The 18,433-nt window shown below is 36.2% G+C and overlaps 1 protein-coding gene across 1 annotated transcript in view; it reads left to right on the forward strand.

The window, feature by feature from the left end:
* LOC150108200 (synaptogyrin-2-like) overlaps nucleotides 1-18,433 on the forward strand; it is a 63,925-nt gene that overhangs the window by 35,153 nt on the left and 10,339 nt on the right. The window contains exon 3 of the mRNA XM_090390649.1: nucleotides 14,346-14,494. Within this exon, the coding sequence (XP_090246775.1) occupies nucleotides 14,346-14,494 (149 nt within the window). The remainder of the gene's footprint in view (nucleotides 1-14,345; nucleotides 14,495-18,433) is intronic.

Below are 18,433 nucleotides of genomic sequence, written 5' to 3' on the forward strand. Positions count from 1 at the left end.
TTTTTACCCTATCAATCCACCTATATCTTGGTCTTCCTCTGGGTCTTTTTCCTGCAAACCTGGCAGAGAACACTTGTTTTGCTAATCCATCCTCTCCCATTTTGTTTAAGTGACCATACCACCTGAGATTAGCTCTGCTAACACATTCCTGAATGCTGACAATGTTAAGTTCTTTCCTAATATCCTCGTTTTTAATATGATATTGCCATTGATTGCATCACTGATCCATAAGTTAAAATTGGTTTGAACATCTTGTACACAGCTAATTTAGTGTTTTGACTAATTTCTCTCTTATTCCATATAAATTTATTCAGTTGACTTCCTACCATACCAGCTTTGTTCATACTATTGTGTACTTACATATTTGATTTAGCATCTTCACTAAAAATCGTGCCTAAGTAGCTGAAATGTTTTACTTGTTCTATAGGTTCTCCATTCACAATACAGTTGATATTTTCATTGCTTCTGCCTATTTTCATCATCTTTGTCTTGTTATTGCTGACCTTCATACATTATCTATTACAACAGTTATTCAATTTAGTCAGGGAATCTTGCAGCCTTGTAGCAGATTTATTTAGAAGTATAACATCATCCTCATAAAGCAAAGAGCTGACATTAACATCTCCAATTTTGATATCAGATTTAATACCACTTACCTTCATAATGTGATCCATATAGATAATGAATAACAGAGGGGATAATGTACATCCTTGTCTGACACCAGATTTAATATTAAACCATCTTCCTGTACTTCAATTCTAACTGCTGACTTACAACTCAAATAAAGACTAAGTATTAAATGGATAAGAATCCTATATTGTTATCCTTTTGGCTTTTTATTTTAATTACAAAGACTAAGTATTGTTTGATATAATGTCCCACTTACACTATACAACTGTAGCGTTTTGTATAGCTTCTCTCTCTTGGCACCTTGTCATATGCCTTTTCCAGATCGACAAAACTTAAATACAGATCTTTGTTATGTTCCCATGATTTCTCAACTATTTGTCGTAAAGTGAAAATCCTGACAGCCTCTCTTTGGCCTGAATCCAACTTGTTCTTCACCAAGCTTCTCTTCCACAATTCTTCTCAACCATTCCTCAAGTATACTGGTTTAAATCTTACCAGGAACACTCAATACAGAAATACCTCTGTAATTCGGACATTCAGTTTTATTTCCTTTTTTATATATGGGTACTATGAGAGCTCTACTCCAATCACCTGGAATTCTTTGCTCTGTCCAGGCCCTCTGAACTGTAGTGCAGAAACTGTAAGACTTTTATTCCTCCATACTTGAGCATTTCTGGTCGAATATCATCTACTCCAGCTGCCTTTCCACATTTCAAGTCTTTGATGGCTTTTTCTACTTCAAGTATGGATATGTATTCCTGATTGCATGCTTGGTCAGCGACAAAAAATACTGACAAAGTGTTTTTTATCACACTTTTTATGTGCTGTCATCACTGCTAGTTTCATGTAGCAATTTTTTGAAGTAATTACTAATACTTCGAGGATATCTTTTTCTCCAGTTTTCATATCACCTTTATTATCTTTCTCCATTTCTGAGCTTCTTCAACAACCTCCAGAATATCTTGCCACCTTCTTGATATTTGATATTTATTTTCTATGTTCTTAACAAAGTCTTCCCATGACTTTTATTTAGCTAGTTTTACACAGTGTTTAGCTTTCTTACATTTATTTCTGTATTCTCTAAGAGCACAAGCTGACTTATTTGCCAGGAATTTTTTTATATGCTTTCTTCTTTTCCTTCACTGTCTGTTTAACTTCATGTGTCCACAAAGGAGTTCTCTCTCTTTTTTTTTTTTTTTTTTTTTTTTTTTTTTTTTTTTTTTTAAATCCTTGCAGACAACCTCACCACATGCCTCTCTAGCTGAATTAATGTTTTCTTCAGAGCTTGCTATTTAATCTCCTAGGTTTGATTCCTTTTCTCAAACTCTTTCATTTTTTCTTGAATAATGTTTGTATATTTCATTCTACAGTTCACATCTGAGAGCTGCTCAACTTTTATTCGCATTAAAACTTTCTTACATGTTCTTCTTTTCCATATGAAATTCAGTTTTATCCTGCTTAAGACTAAATGGTGATCGCTTCCAATTTCAAATCCTCTGTAGCCTCTAGTGTTCTGCACCACAGAGAAAACATCGCTATCAACAATAACATAGTCAATGAGACTTTTCTTATTCTTTGCGTCTTCTCTCCATGTGAATTTGTGCACATTTTTATGTTGGAACATGGTGTTAGTAATAACCAGTCCATGTCTTGAGCAGAAATCCAACAAGTATTCGCCACTATTATTAGCTTTGCTCTTTTCTCCAAATTTTCCCAAAATATTTTTGTATGTCTGACAAACATTTCCTACTCCGTTATTTAGATTCCCAACAAGGACCAATTTTTCATTGTGTCAGTTATGTTCTCTAAAGCCTCAAAAAATTCCACCACTTCTACCTTAGCAGTACCTTCTGTGGGTTAGCACAAATGAGTCTCAATTGTCCAGTTTGCTATTCTGATATTTGCCTACATTACTCTACTTGAAATTGCCTGCCATTATTATTATTATTCTGGCCTCCATTGGAGTGAAAAGACTCATCATGGGAGGTCCTTCCTAAGAAACACAGAGTCTATCGACTCATCGCAGGGAGGGCCCCCCCCCTAAGAAACACAAAGTCTATCATACCACTCCTTGAACTCATTGACCGTTCTCGCTCTCACCACTCCATCAGGCAATGCATTCCACAGTTCAACCACCCTCCACGCAAAGAAACCACTCCTCACCCTCTTGCTCACAGTTTCCTTTCGTAACTTCCAGGCATGGCCTCCTGTCATCACTCCTTCCCGCTGTTCAACCAAGTGAAAGAACTCCCCAGTGTCAACCCTGTAACCACCTCTCAACAGTTTAAAAGTCTCGATCATATCACCTCTCCTTCTATCCACCAAACTCTGCAGTCCACATTCCCTCAGCTGATCCTCATAACTATTATTGTACAGTCCTGAAACCATCTTTGTTATCCGCCTTTTTACCCTTTCCACAGTTAATTTATCCCCTTTAAATCCTGGGGAACAAATCTGAGAACAATAGTCCAAGTGAAGTCTAATCAGAGTCTCATACAACGGATAACTGTTTTATCTCTGCAGGTCAGTGTGCTTCTCATTATTGCAGCAATCCTCTGTGTTACTTTCACCACCTTTGCAATATGTCCCCTAAATGTCGATCTTGAACTCTAGTTATATTGAGTTGTGGTGTGTTTTAGGGTTTGTTCCAGTAGCTGACTTTTCGCTGTTTGCCCTAGTTCCTTGGCAAAAATAACGGGGGGAGGGGGCTCGTTTAACCAGGCGATGCCCCAGCCAGCACATATGAAATTCTCTCATCTCATGTTGTACTATCATTTAATATTGTGGTTTAAGTCACTTTATTTACCAATATGCCATAATAGATACTCTCTTGATTTGATTACTTCTAAATTTCCCCCTGATATTGAAAGTTTATTTTTCACTTAGTTCATCATCATCATCAAATTCCTGCCATGTACCCTCAAGGGGTGTACAGGATATGACATTACTACATGAAAAAATTACATCATTACTAACTTCCTATCTACAATTTTCCTCCAAATCAGTCTGTTACTTGTCAAGACTCCAACATTATCAGATCTTATATTTCTATCGTCTAAGGCACTTTGTACCGTATCAATCCACCTATATCTTGGTCTTCCTCTGGGTCGTTTTCCTGCCAACCTGGCAGAGAACACTTGTTTTGCTAATCTTTCCTCTCCCATTCTATTTAAGTGACCATACCACCTGAGATTAGCTCTGATAACGCATTCCTGGATGCTGACAATGTCAAGTTCTTTCCTAATATACTCATTTTTAATACGATATTGCCATTGATGATATCTGTTCACGCTTCTAATCTTTCTCAGGACTCTCATATCTGCGGTCTCTAGTCTTTCGTCAAGTGTTTTACTTCTGACCCAGCTCTCAGATCCATAAGTTAAAACTGGTTTGAACATTGTCTTGTATACAGCTAATTCAGTGTTCTGACTAATTTCTCTCTTATTCCATATGAATTTATTCAATTGACTTCCCACCATACCAGCTTTGCTGATTCTGTTGTCTATTTCCATATTTAATTTACCATCTTCAGTAAAAATCGTGCCTAAGTAGCTGAAATGTTATACTTGTTCCACAGGTTCTCCATTCACAACACGCTTGACATTTTCAATGATTCTGCCTATTTTCATTGTCTTTGTCTTTTTATTGCTGACCTTCATACCATATCTATTACAACAGCTATTCAATTTAGTCAGAGAATCTTGCAGACTTGTAGCAGATTTATTTAGAAGTATAACATCATCCTCATAAAGCAAAGAGCTGACATTAACATCTCCAATTTTGATATCAGATTTAATACCACTTACCTTCATAATGTGATCCATATAGATAATGAATAACAGAGGGGATAATGTACATCCTTGTCTGACACCAGATTTAATATTAAACCATCTTCCTGTACTTCAATTCTAACTGCTGACTTACAACTCAAATAAAGACTAAGTATTAAATGGATAAGAATCCTATATTGTTATCCTTTTGGCTTTTTATTTTAATTACAAAGACTAAGTATTGTTTGATATAATGTCCCACTTACACTATACAACTGTAGCGTTTTGTATAGCTTCTCTCTCTTGGCACCTTGTCATATGCCTTTTCCAGATCGACAAAACTTAAATACAGATCTTTGTTATGTTCCCATGATTTCTCAACTATTTGTCGTAAAGTGAAAATCCTGACAGCCTCTCTTTGGCCTGAATCCAACTTGTTCTTCACCAAGCTTCTCTTCCACAATTCTTCTCAACCATTCCTCAAGTATACTGGTTTAAATCTTACCAGGAACACTCAATACAGAAATACCTCTGTAATTCGGACATTCAGTTTTATTTCCTTTTTTATATATGGGTACTATGAGAGCTCTACTCCAATCACCTGGAATTCTTTGCTCTGTCCAGGCCCTCTGAACTGTAGTGCAGAAACTGTAAGACTTTTATTCCTCCATACTTGAGCATTTCTGGTCGAATATCATCTACTCCAGCTGCCTTTCCACATTTCAAGTCTTTGATGGCTTTTTCTACTTCAAGTATGGATATGTATTCCTGATTGCATGCTTGGTCAGCGACAAAAAATACTGACAAAGTGTTTTTTATCACACTTTTTATGTGCTGTCATCACTGCTAGTTTCATGTAGCAATTTTTTGAAGTAATTACTAATACTTCGAGGATATCTTTTTCTCCAGTTTTCATATCACCTTTATTATCTTTCTCCATTTCTGAGCTTCTTCAACAACCTCCAGAATATCTTGCCACCTTCTTGATATTTGATATTTATTTTCTATGTTCTTAACAAAGTCTTCCCATGACTTTTATTTAGCTAGTTTTACACAGTGTTTAGCTTTCTTACATTTATTTCTGTATTCTCTAAGAGCACAAGCTGACTTATTTGCCAGGAATTTTTTTATATGCTTTCTTCTTTTCCTTCACTGTCTGTTTAACTTCATGTGTCCACAAAGGAGTTCTCTCTCTTTTTTTTTTTTTTTTTTTTTTTTTTTTTTTTTTTTTTTTTAAATCCTTGCAGACAACCTCACCACATGCCTCTCTAGCTGAATTAATGTTTTCTTCAGAGCTTGCTATTTAATCTCCTAGGTTTGATTCCTTTTCTCAAACTCTTTCATTTTTTCTTGAATAATGTTTGTATATTTCATTCTACAGTTCACATCTGAGAGCTGCTCAACTTTTATTCGCATTAAAACTTTCTTACATGTTCTTCTTTTCCATATGAAATTCAGTTTTATCCTGCTTAAGACTAAATGGTGATCGCTTCCAATTTCAAATCCTCTGTAGCCTCTAGTGTTCTGCACCACAGAGAAAACATCGCTATCAACAATAACATAGTCAATGAGACTTTTCTTATTCTTTGCGTCTTCTCTCCATGTGAATTTGTGCACATTTTTATGTTGGAACATGGTGTTAGTAATAACCAGTCCATGTCTTGAGCAGAAATCCAACAAGTATTCGCCACTATTATTAGCTTTGCTCTTTTCTCCAAATTTTCCCAAAATATTTTTGTATGTCTGACAAACATTTCCTACTCCGTTATTTAGATTCCCAACAAGGACCAATTTTTCATTGTGTCAGTTATGTTCTCTAAAGCCTCAAAAAATTCCACCACTTCTACCTTAGCAGTACCTTCTGTGGGTTAGCACAAATGAGTCTCAATTGTCCAGTTTGCTATTCTGATATTTGCCTACATTACTCTACTTGAAATTGCCTGCCATTATTATTATTATTCTGGCCTCCATTGGAGTGAAAAGACTCATCATGGGAGGTCCTTCCTAAGAAACACAGAGTCTATCGACTCATCGCAGGGAGGGCCCCCCCCCTAAGAAACACAAAGTCTATCATACCACTCCTTGAACTCATTGACCGTTCTCGCTCTCACCACTCCATCAGGCAATGCATTCCACAGTTCAACCACCCTCCACGCAAAGAAACCACTCCTCACCCTCTTGCTCACAGTTTCCTTTCGTAACTTCCAGGCATGGCCTCCTGTCATCACTCCTTCCCGCTGTTCAACCAAGTGAAAGAACTCCCCAGTGTCAACCCTGTAACCACCTCTCAACAGTTTAAAAGTCTCGATCATATCACCTCTCCTTCTATCCACCAAACTCTGCAGTCCACATTCCCTCAGCTGATCCTCATAACTATTATTGTACAGTCCTGAAACCATCTTTGTTATCTGCCTTTTTACCCTTTCCACAGTTAATTTATCCCCTTTAAATCCTGGGGAACAAATCTGAGAACAATAGTCCAAGTGAAGTCTAATCAGAGTCTCATACAACGGATAACTGTTTTATCTCTGCAGGTCAGTGTGCTTCTCATTATTGCAGCAATCCTCTGTGTTACTTTCACCACCTTTGCAATATGTCCCCTAAATGTCGATCTTGAACTCTAGTTATATTGAGTTGTGGTGTGTTTTAGGGTTTGTTCCAGTAGCTGACTTTTCGCTGTTTGCCCTAGTTCCTTGGCAAAAATAACGGGGGGAGGGGGCTCGTTTAACCAGGCGATGCCCCAGCCAGCACATATGAAATTCTCTCATCTCATGTTGTACTATCATTTAATATTGTGGTTTAAGTCACTTTATTTACCAATATGCCATAATAGATACTCTCTTGATTTGATTACTTCTAAATTTCCCCCTGATATTGAAAGTTTATTTTTCACTTAGTTCATCATCATCATCAAATTCCTGCCATGTACCCTCAAGGGGTGTACAGGATATGACATTACTACATGAAAAAATTACATCATTACTAACTTCCTATCTACAATTTTCCTCCAAATCAGTCTGTTACTTGTCAAGACTCCAACATTATCAGATCTTATATTTCTATCGTCTAAGGCACTTTGTACCGTATCAATCCACCTATATCTTGGTCTTCCTCTGGGTCGTTTTCCTGCCAACCTGGCAGAGAACACTTGTTTTGCTAATCTTTCCTCTCCCATTCTATTTAAGTGACCATACCACCTGAGATTAGCTCTGATAACGCATTCCTGGATGCTGACAATGTCAAGTTCTTTCCTAATATACTCATTTTTAATACGATATTGCCATTGATGATATCTGTTCACGCTTCTAATCTTTCTCAGGACTCTCATATCTGCGGTCTCTAGTCTTTCGTCAAGTGTTTTACTTCTGACCCAGCTCTCAGATCCATAAGTTAAAACTGGTTTGAACATTGTCTTGTATACAGCTAATTCAGTGTTCTGACTAATTTCTCTCTTATTCCATATGAATTTATTCAATTGACTTCCCACCATACCAGCTTTGCTGATTCTGTTGTCTATTTCCATATTTAATTTACCATCTTCAGTAAAAATCGTGCCTAAGTAGCTGAAATGTTATACTTGTTCCACAGGTTCTCCATTCACAACACGCTTGACATTTTCAATGATTCTGCCTATTTTCATTGTCTTTGTCTTTTTATTGCTGACCTTCATACCATATCTATTACAACAGCTATTCAATTTAGTCAGAGAATCTTGCAGACTTGTAGCGGATTTATTTAGAAGTATAACATCATCCGCATAAAGCAAAGAGCTGACATTAACATCTCCAATTTTGATATCAGGTTTAATACCACTTTCCTTCATAATGTGATCCATATAGATAATGAATAACAGAGGGGTAATGTACATCCTTGTCTCACACCAGATTTAACATTAAACCATCTTCCTGTACTTCCTTCAATTCTAACAGCTGACTTACAACTCAAATAAAGACTAAGTATTGCTTGATATAATGCCCCATTGACACCATATAACTGCAGCGTATTGAATAGCTTCTCTCTTAGCACCTTGTCATATGCCTTTTCCGAATCGACAAAACTTAAATACAGATCTTTGTTATATTCCCATGCTTTCTCAACTATTTGTCGTAAAGTGAAGATCTGATCCTGACAGCCTCTATTTGGCCTGAATAAAGCTTGTTCTTCACCGAGCTTTTCTTCCACAATTCTTCTCAACCGTTTCTCAAGTATACTTGCATAGATCTTGCCAGGAACACTCAGTAGGGAAATACCTCTGTAATTCTCACATTCAGTTTTATTTCCCTTTTTATATATGGGTACTATGAGAGCTCTACTCCAATCGTCAGGAATTCGTCCCTCTGTCCAGGCTTTCTGAACTATGCAGTGCAGCCATTGTAAAACTTTTATACCACCATACTTCAGCATTTCTGGTCGAATATCATCTACTCCTGCTGCCTTTCCACATTTTAAGCCGTTGATGGCTTTTTCTACTTCAAGTATGGATATGTATTCCTGACTGCATGCCTGGTCAGTGTTTTTTATCACTGTGCTGTCATCACTGCTTGTTTCATTTAGCAATTTTTCAAGGTAATTACTCCATACTTCAAGGATATCTTTTTCTCCTGTTTTCATGTCACCTTTATCATCTCTAACTCCTTTTACAGCACTCTTTCCTCCATTCCTAAGTTTCTTCAACAACCTCCAGAATATTTTGCCACCTTCTTGATGTTTATTTTCTATATTCTTGCCAAAGTCTTCCCATGACTTTTGTTTAGCTAGTTTTACACACTGTTTAGCTTTCTTACATTTGTCTCTGTATTCTGTAAGAGTAAAAGCTGACTTATTTGCCAGGAACTTTTGATATTCTTTCTTCTTTTCCTTCACTGCCTCTTTAACTTCCTTTGTCCACCAGGGAGTTCTGATTTTTTTATCCTTGCACACAACCTCACCACATGCCTCTCTTGCAGAATCAATCAATGTTTTCTTCAGAGTTTGCCACTGAATTTCCAAGGTTTGATTCCTGTTCTCAAACTCTTTCATTTTCTTTTCAATAATCTTTCTCTATTTTAGTCTACAGTTCACATCTGAGAGCTGCTCAACTTTTATTCGCTTTAAAACTTACTTACATGTTATTCTTTTCAATATGAAATTCAATTTTATCCTGCTCAAGACAAAATAGTGATCACTTCCAATTTCAAATCCTCTGTACACTCTGGTGTCCTGCACCAGGGAGAAAATATCACTATCAACAATAACATAGTCAATGAGACTTTTCTTATTCCTAGCCTGTTCTCTCCATGTGAATTTGTGCACATCTTTATGTTGGAACATGGTGTTAGTAATAACCAGTCCATGTCCTGAGCAGAAATCCAACAGATATTTGCCATTATTATTAGCTTTGCTCTTTTCTCCAAATTTTCCCAAAATATTTTTGTATGTCTCACAATCATTTCCTACTCTACTATTTAAATCTCCAACAAGGGCCAACTTTTCCTTTTTCATTGTGTCAGTTGCTTTTTCTAAAGCATCAAAAAATTCCTCCACTTCTACCTGAGTGGAAACTTTTGTGGGACCATAGGCACAAATAAGTCTCATTGTCAAGTTCCCCATTCTCATATTTGCCCACATTACTCTACTTGAGACTGACTGCCATTCAAGAAGATTAACCTCGTATTTTGTGTTGAATATTATGGCTACACCTTCTTTTCCTTGATTGTCATTGCCTGAATATAACATTTTGTATTTATTGCTCAGAAAGATCTCACCAGTTTTGGTCTTTTTTGTTTCAGTCACCCCTGTTATGTCGATCTGGTACTTATCTAATTCCTCAGCTAGCTCCATTTCTGTCCATTCAGGCTTCTTACGTTGATAGTACCGATCTTTAACTCTGGTGATGTTGAGTTGGGGTTTGTTTTCAGATTTGTTCCAGTAGCTGACTTTTTGCTGTTCACCCTGGTTCCCTGGCGAAAACAACGGTGGCCTTGTTTAACCGGGCAACACCCCAGCCGGCATGAAATTTTGTCATGTTGTACCATCATTTTTTTATTTTGGTTTAACCAATAAGAATACAATTTGGTCCGCTAAATCCCAAATTGCCAGCCCATCCTCGTTCGTTCAGTATCAAAGTAGATACCCAACAGGGTGCACCACGAGAAGGTGAGGATTGGACATTAAGTCAGAAGCCCTGGTCAGTTCTCCGCATTCCTTTAAAGGCTATGTGGAGGTCTCCTCTCAGTTATACAGCTTTGACCCTTAAGCACCCCTTTTTTCACTTAGTTAGAGTATAATAAATTTAGTTTAATCCTTTATGCAAGTGTGAGCAAACAAAGTTTGTGCCTGAAAGTATCTTCAGGACTGGGGTAAAGTGGTACAACACTGGGCAACTCCTTGCAAAGGTGGAGCAAGTTACCAACAATCCCATCTCAGTATATCCCATAGTGCAAAACACATATCCTTGCAGATATGTATAATGTTATGCATTAAGGGAAGGGCCACTACCCAGACTAGTTTCGACCTTAATTAAGGTCTCTTCAGTGGGAGCCAGGCCCAGAAGTGGAGATACCAGGCAGAAGCAATGACGAGGTCATCTTTACCTATAGGAGTTGCCAATTTAAAATGTTTTCTGACACTTGGATAAAGGATTAAACTAAATTTATTATAGTCTAACCAAGTCTAAATCCAGAGTAATTTAATAAAAAGGTAGTACTCCTTTGGCAACTCCTATAGGTAAAGATGACTTCGCCATTGTTTCTGCCTGGTATCTCCACTTCTGGGCCTGGCTCCCACTGAAACTGACCTCAATAAAGGTCAAAACTAGTCTGGGTAGTGGCCCTTCCCTTAATGTATAACATTATACATATCTACAAGGAGATGTGTTTTGCATTATGGGAGATACTGAAAAAGGAGTGATGTTAGCTTGGTCCACCTTTGCTACGAGTTGCCCGGTGTTGTACTACTTTGTCCTGAAGGTATTTTCAGGTGCAAACTTTGTTTGCTCACACTTGGATAAAGGATTGAACTAAATTTATTATATTTCCCCTGATATCTTTGAACTATTCAAATTCACTATGTATGCAGGTTTGGGGAGGAAAAATCTACAAACTGATTAAATTGGTACTGGTATCGGTTTCCTCATCTCTCCCTTTTAGCAAACTTTTATATTGAACACTTTGAAAACAAAGTACTTACAACAGCTACATACAGTCCCCTTGTGTGGTTACGCTGTGTTGATGATGTATTTGGCTCTTTGGATAAGACACTTTGGATGCATTTGTCACCTAACCTAAACAGCTGACACCCCAAAATCCACTTCACAGCAGAAGAAGAATCTAATAACTGTTTACCTTTCCTTAACACATTAGTCACAAGCCTTTCAGATTAATCACTATCTTTTTCCATTTACAGAATGCCAACACACACAGGAAGATATCTACATAAACAATCACATCATTATTATAATAATAATGATAATAATAATCACATCATTATCATCCAGTCCAACAGTTTGGCATTTTAAAACACTTACATGCAGAGCCAGAGCTATTTGTTCTAATGATACAGCTCTGTCCACAGAACTCAAATATCTACACCATACTTTCCTGGCCAATGGCTACAATTCCTAAAAAATAGATAAAATACCACATAGCCCCATTACTTCTCCCTCCTCTAATACACAGGAACACAACATTACCATTTCTATTCCCTATGTCAGAGGTACATCAGAAAAGATAGTCCAAGTACTAATGAAACATGACCTTTGCGCCACATTCAAACCTCATGTTAAATTAGCAACTCTGATCCACTTGCCTAAGAATAAACTTCACTTCACCCTCTAGCATACCTGGAGTGTATGAAGTCCCTTGTGACTGTGACTTGGCCTACTATGGGCAGACAGGAAGATCTGTTACCATTCACCTGGAAGAACATAAAAAATACATTTGCTACCATTATTAATGCAAGTCAAATCTGGCAGACCACACTTTGGACATCCCTTCACACAGGATTAGATAGAAGAAAACTGATGTGCTATTTAGAAGTCGTTACAAATCTGAACAATTATTTTTTGAATCAGCCATTATGAAGAATTCTCCTAACCCTAACAAATATGGTTGCATTAATTTGCCAAAAATTTGGGAGACTCTTATCTTAAGAGCAACTCCCACATAGCTGTAATTTTTTTTTACAACATTAGGGGGCACCAAAATAAACTCTTTTGCCTGTTACTATTGTATTGTTTCACTTACTCACTGTCACGTATACATGCTGTGTTGTGCTCTGATGATGCTGATTTGAAATTCAGCAAAATATAAGCAAGTTAATTGAAAGTTTATTTTTCACTTGGTCAGACTATAATAAATTTAGTTTAATCCTTTATCCAAGTGTGTGCAAACAAAGTTTGCGCCTGAAAGTATCTTCAGGACTGGGGTAAAGTGGTACAACACCAGGCAACTCCTTGCAAAGGTGGAGCAAGATACCAACACTCCTATCTCAATATCTCCCAAAATGCAAAACACATCTCCTTGCAGATACGTATAATGTTATGCATTAAGGGAAGGGCCACTACCCAGACTAGTTTTGAGGTCTCTTCAGTGGGAGCCAGGCCCAAGTGGAGATACCAAGGCAGAAGCATTAGCAAGGTCATCTTCTTCTATAGGAGCTGCCAAGCGGTGTGCCACCTTTTTATTAAAGTGCATGCAAACAAAGTTTGCACCTGAAAGTATCTTCAGGACTGGGGTAAAGTGGTACAACACTGGGCAACTCCTTGCGTTGCCGGGTGTTGTTTGCACACACTTGGATAAAGGATTAAACTAAATTTATTATAATCTGACCAAGTGAAAAATAAACTTTTAACATCTTTCTCTAAATCCAGAGTAATTTAATAAAAAGGTGGCACACCGTTTGGCAGCTCCTATAGGAGGAGATGACCTTGCTAATGCTTCTGCCCTGGTATCTCCACTTGGGCCTGGCTCCTACTGAAGAGACCTCAATAAAGGTCGAAACTAGTTTGGGTAGTGGCCCTTCCCTTAATGCATAACATTATACATATCTGCAAGGAGGTGTGTTTTGCATTTTGGGAGATACTGAGATAGGAGTGTTGGTAGCTTGCTCCACGGTGTTGTACCACTTTACCCCAGTCCTGAAGATACTTTCAGGTGCAAACTTTGTTTGCACACAGTTGGATAAAGGATTAAACTAAATTTATTATAAGCAAGTTAAAACATCCTTTTATAAAATAGTCCATTTGGTGTTTTATCTGTTGGTGTTTAGTTTGTAGAACTCGATTCTTGAAGTATTTATGATTTTTATTTTTTTTGTAAATAAATAAATAAAACACTTTTGAGAGTTTTAATAGATTTTTAATGTTGTGATATTGATATTCATACTATATACATATGACCTTTTTATAATTTTAGCAAAATTTATTATGTATGAAGTGGGGGGCCCCCCCTTTTGAGGAATCTATAAGTGATATGCAGCCTTTGAATGACTAAAGGTTTCCTACCCCAGATCTATCACCTTTGTCAGTCTATGATTCCTTTTAGAGTATTCTTTCCTTCATATCTAAGCTTTTTCAGTAATTTCCAGAATATTTTGCTACCTTCCTGATATTTGTTTTCTGTTTCCCATGACTTTTGTTTATGTTTAGTTTTACACAATAGTTTTGCTTTCTTGCAGTATTCCCTGTATTCTCTCAGAACACAAACTAATTTAGTTGTCAGGAAGTTTTAATTCACTCCCTTCTTTTCCTTGACTACAGACTGATTTGGAGGAAAATTGTAAATAGGAAGTTAGTAATGATGTAATTTCTTTCATGTAATACTATCATATCCTGTACACCCCTTGAGGGTACATGGCAGGAATTTGATGATGATGATAATTGATTTTGCAATCATTAACCTCATTTATAGAAATTCCTATTTAATTTTTAAAAAAATATTTAAAGTTTCAATTAATTTCTATTTCCAGTTCTATGGACTTTTCTGTGGTTTGTTGGGTTCTGCAATTTAGCTGATAGGTGGAGGAAATCGACAGTTCCTTTTGAAGGCTTTAGCATCAGTAATATCAATAATGTACATGCTGCCTTAGCATTTTCGTTTTTCTCTATATTTACCTGGGTAAGTACATATGAAAAATAAATCCTTAAAACTGATTTATAAATTTTCCATCTATGTACACAACATTGAAAATACTATCTCAATATAGGACTTTTCACATGCTTGATATTAGTTCTTGTTTCAGGTGTAATTTGAAATCCTATTAAAATCATTAGTGAGATGTTTTTAGTGAATTTCATGGATATGTTCTATATTTGTTTTCACTGGCCAGAGTGGCCAGAAATGGAAACTTAATGTAATATTGCAAGATATATTTAATTTTAAAATGAATTGAGCAGCTTTTACTGGTAAACTCAAAGTACTGTAGACTCACCTATACAAACATTATTCAAGAAAAAAATTAAAACAGTTCAAAAACAAGAACAAACGTTGGAGTCTCAATGGCTAACTCAGAAGAAAATATTGATTAATTTGTCTAGGGAGACATGTGGTGAAGTTGTCTGCAAGGAAAGGCATAAAAAGTTAAAGAAGCCATCCTGGAAAAGAAGAATAGCAAATAAGTTGGCAGATGTTCTTTAAGAATATGGAGAAAAATCTAAGAGGGCGGATTTGTGTGTAAAAGTAGCTAAATAGAAGAGTCATAGGAAGACTGGCATGGAATATAGAAAATAAATCAGAAAGGTGGCAAAACGTTCTGAATTAGAAATGGAGGAAAGGATACTATAGAAGGAATCAAAGGTGTCATGAAAACTGCAGATAAGAATATTCTAGATGTCTGGAGTAATTCCTTTGAAAGACTTAAATGAAACACACATTGACAGAACAGTAGTATAAAATGTTCAAGAGGAATGCAGACAGTAGTAGATAGCAATATTTGAGATAGAAAAGGCTATCGAATGCCTGAAATATGGATAGCAGCTGGAATAAATGAAATTTAGTCTAGCCATGGGTTGGGGGGGGGGGGTAGCTGGAGATCCCATGGTTGTTCCTTCTATTTTTTTTGTAGAATTTTTCTTGCCATATGAAATAGCTTGAGTTCATGGTGAACTTAAACAATTCTGAAATCTGGGAGGAAACTGATTTTAAAGTCTAAGGTATCCTTCAGAGAAACATTAGTGAATAGAGAGAGAGAGATGTCAAAACCTACTATTATGTCAGCATGTTGGAATATTAGGTTTTCTATATTGGCCTTAAAATCCACAGAGTTTTTTTGTGTGTGTGTGTGTGAAGAGGATTGAAGATTTTGTTGCCCATGTTGTTGTCGGTTAAGTTACTTTACCTATAGTTTATTATTATAATGATTATTATTATCTGAGACCTCCAGGGAGTCAAGAACTCATTGAGGGAGGCTATAAATCACCCAAACCAGTTGTCATACCTTCCCTTAAATTCATTCACACTAAATGCACTCACTACCCATGAAGGCAAACTATTCCACTGCTCTCTGGGAGAAAAACCTAGCTCTTACCCCTTTCTTGACCGCAAATAAATTTAACTTCCATGGATTCACCGAGTTCTCTCCCCACCTTCCATTTAACGAAAGATTTCATCAGATGATATCCTGTAACACCCATTCAGAAGTTTATAGACCTCTCTCATATCACCCCTCTTTCTCCTGTTAACCAGGATCTGCAATCCACATACTTTCAATCTGTCCTCATAATCTAAATCCCATAATCCGGATATAATCTTTGTAACTCTTCTTTGTACCCTTTCCACAGCTTCTTTATCCACTTGGAACCTGGGAGAACAAATCTATGCACAAAATCCTGGTGTGGTCTTATCAAAGTCTTATAAAGAGGCAAAATGACCTCCTTATCCTTACATGTCAAGGTTCTCTTCAACATTGCAATTATCCTCTGCATTCTATTTGCGACTTTTGCTATTTGCTATGTGACATTTGAACTTCAAATTCCTATCCACCAATATGCCAAGAAGGCTTGCCTCCTCATTCCGTTAATATAATATGCTGCTGGAAATCTTATCACACCAAAGTGCATAACTTTACACTTACTAACATTAAACTGATAGTCATTTTCATTTGCCCAAATTTCCAGCCTATTCAAATCATTTTGTAATTGCTGAATATCAGTAGCATAGGTATTATTTCTGGGAAAATTCCCATGTTACTCCTCAAAAATAAACTATTATTTTAATGGCTAATATAGCCTACTTTTGTTTAGGAGTGCCCTTTTTTAACAATGTCATTGGCTCTTTACTCAAATCTTAGGGCATTATTGAATTGTTATAAAACTAATATATGAAGAATAATATAGGAGGAAAATTTGGAGATACCTTTTTTTGGATGTTGTTTTCTGTCTCCTTGTCCCAGTGATATGCATTCATCTGCTGTTAAGCTTTTAAAAGGAAGGGAGTTTTGGGAAGGTGGGGTAAAGTAATATGGGGGAATTATTTGAAAAAACTCGTGTTTTTTATATGTATAATATTATTATTATTAAGGGTGGGTAGAGAGCGTTTGGGGGGGGTGAGAGAAGGATCTGAAGATAGAAATTATTTTTGGGGGAAGAGGAGGGGTTGATGGGAAAAAATCAGTAGCATCCCTAATTGCCCTGCCTATCTTTGCATCATCGGCAAACAGTTGAACATCTGATGTTAGACCCTGCCTGATGTCATTAATATACAGATTGAACAATAATGGCCCAAGGACTGAACCCTGAGGTACACCACTGGTCGCCCACTGTATACCACTTTTTGATATTTATCTGTCAACCATCCCCTGATCCAAGTCAAGAGTTTATATTCTAATCCCACATTCTCCAGTTTATGCAAGAACCTTTCGTTTGGTATCCTATCAAATGCCTAAGAAAAATACAACATTATCATAGTGTATCCATTCCTTTTATCCAGTTCGGCTATAACATTATAAAATATGAACAAATTGCTAAAACATGATCTTCCTTTAGTAAACCCATGCTGCTCCTTGCAGAGTATAACTTTTTTGTCTACCCATTTCTGTATGCAAGTTTTTACCAACTTCTCTAAAATCTTCACTATTATTACACCTAAGATACTGATAGGTCAGTTATTTTATGTGAAAATGCTGAATCAAATAAGTTTATGATTTTTCTACTAGCTCATTTTCTATTTTTAATTAATTTTGCATCTCTTTATAATGTTATTTTATTTTAGTTAATAATTCAGATTCTTTATGGTGCTAAAAAATATTAAAAGAAAATAGATGCTTTAGAGTGAATGGGAACAAGATTTTGCATTCCTTGATAACAAAGGCAAACTATTGTGTCTTATTTGGAAAACAACTCGTGCAAATTATAAAGTTGGTAACTTAAAATGTTATTATGAAACTTATTTTGATTTTCAGTACAACCTATTCCTATGAATCTCTGTACTTGTCTATGAAATTTATCATATCAAAACACTGTGCACAACTCAGAGGAGCTGCTGTGTATGTACTGCCCTAAGCTTGCAAAACAGATGCAAACCCACAAATTCAATAATTAATTCACTATTTAATTTTTTTAAAAAAGATATATTTTTAATTTGTTCGTTTATTGAAAAAAAAAAAATAGTATGCATCTATATGAAATGTTAAAATAATTTTATTTATTTAGCGTTCATTATCTGAGATCCGAGTTAAGTTTTTCCAGTACTAAAAATCTGCCTTATGTTCTTGTCATAAACTCATCAGTTCAAATATCTTGTGGATGATCCTTATTTGTAATGTATGTAAAATATGTAATAATCAATTTTTGAAATTTTGAAATCATTGGTTAAGATTACCCCCCAAAAAAATTGGTTGTGGCTTTAGAGTATTTGTGATTCTTGTATGTTGAGTTTGGCCACCCCTATTATATATCATATCTCATACATGTCTCTATATATCAGAAATTTGATAACGGTTTTATGTGAGTGGATACTTTATAACCTTGGGAATAAGTAATCTATTTTCCATTAAACATAAGTGCCATAGAATATTAAATAATTATAATCACTTGTTATTGCTCCTCATATAATTGTGAA

Source organism: Typopeltis vanoorti, chromosome 3, assembly GCF_054136105.1.
Source record: "Typopeltis vanoorti isolate ZY-2024b chromosome 3, IOZ_Tvanoo_1.0, whole genome shotgun sequence".
NCBI classification, from domain to species: Eukaryota; Metazoa; Arthropoda; class Arachnida; order Uropygi; family Thelyphonidae; genus Typopeltis; species Typopeltis vanoorti.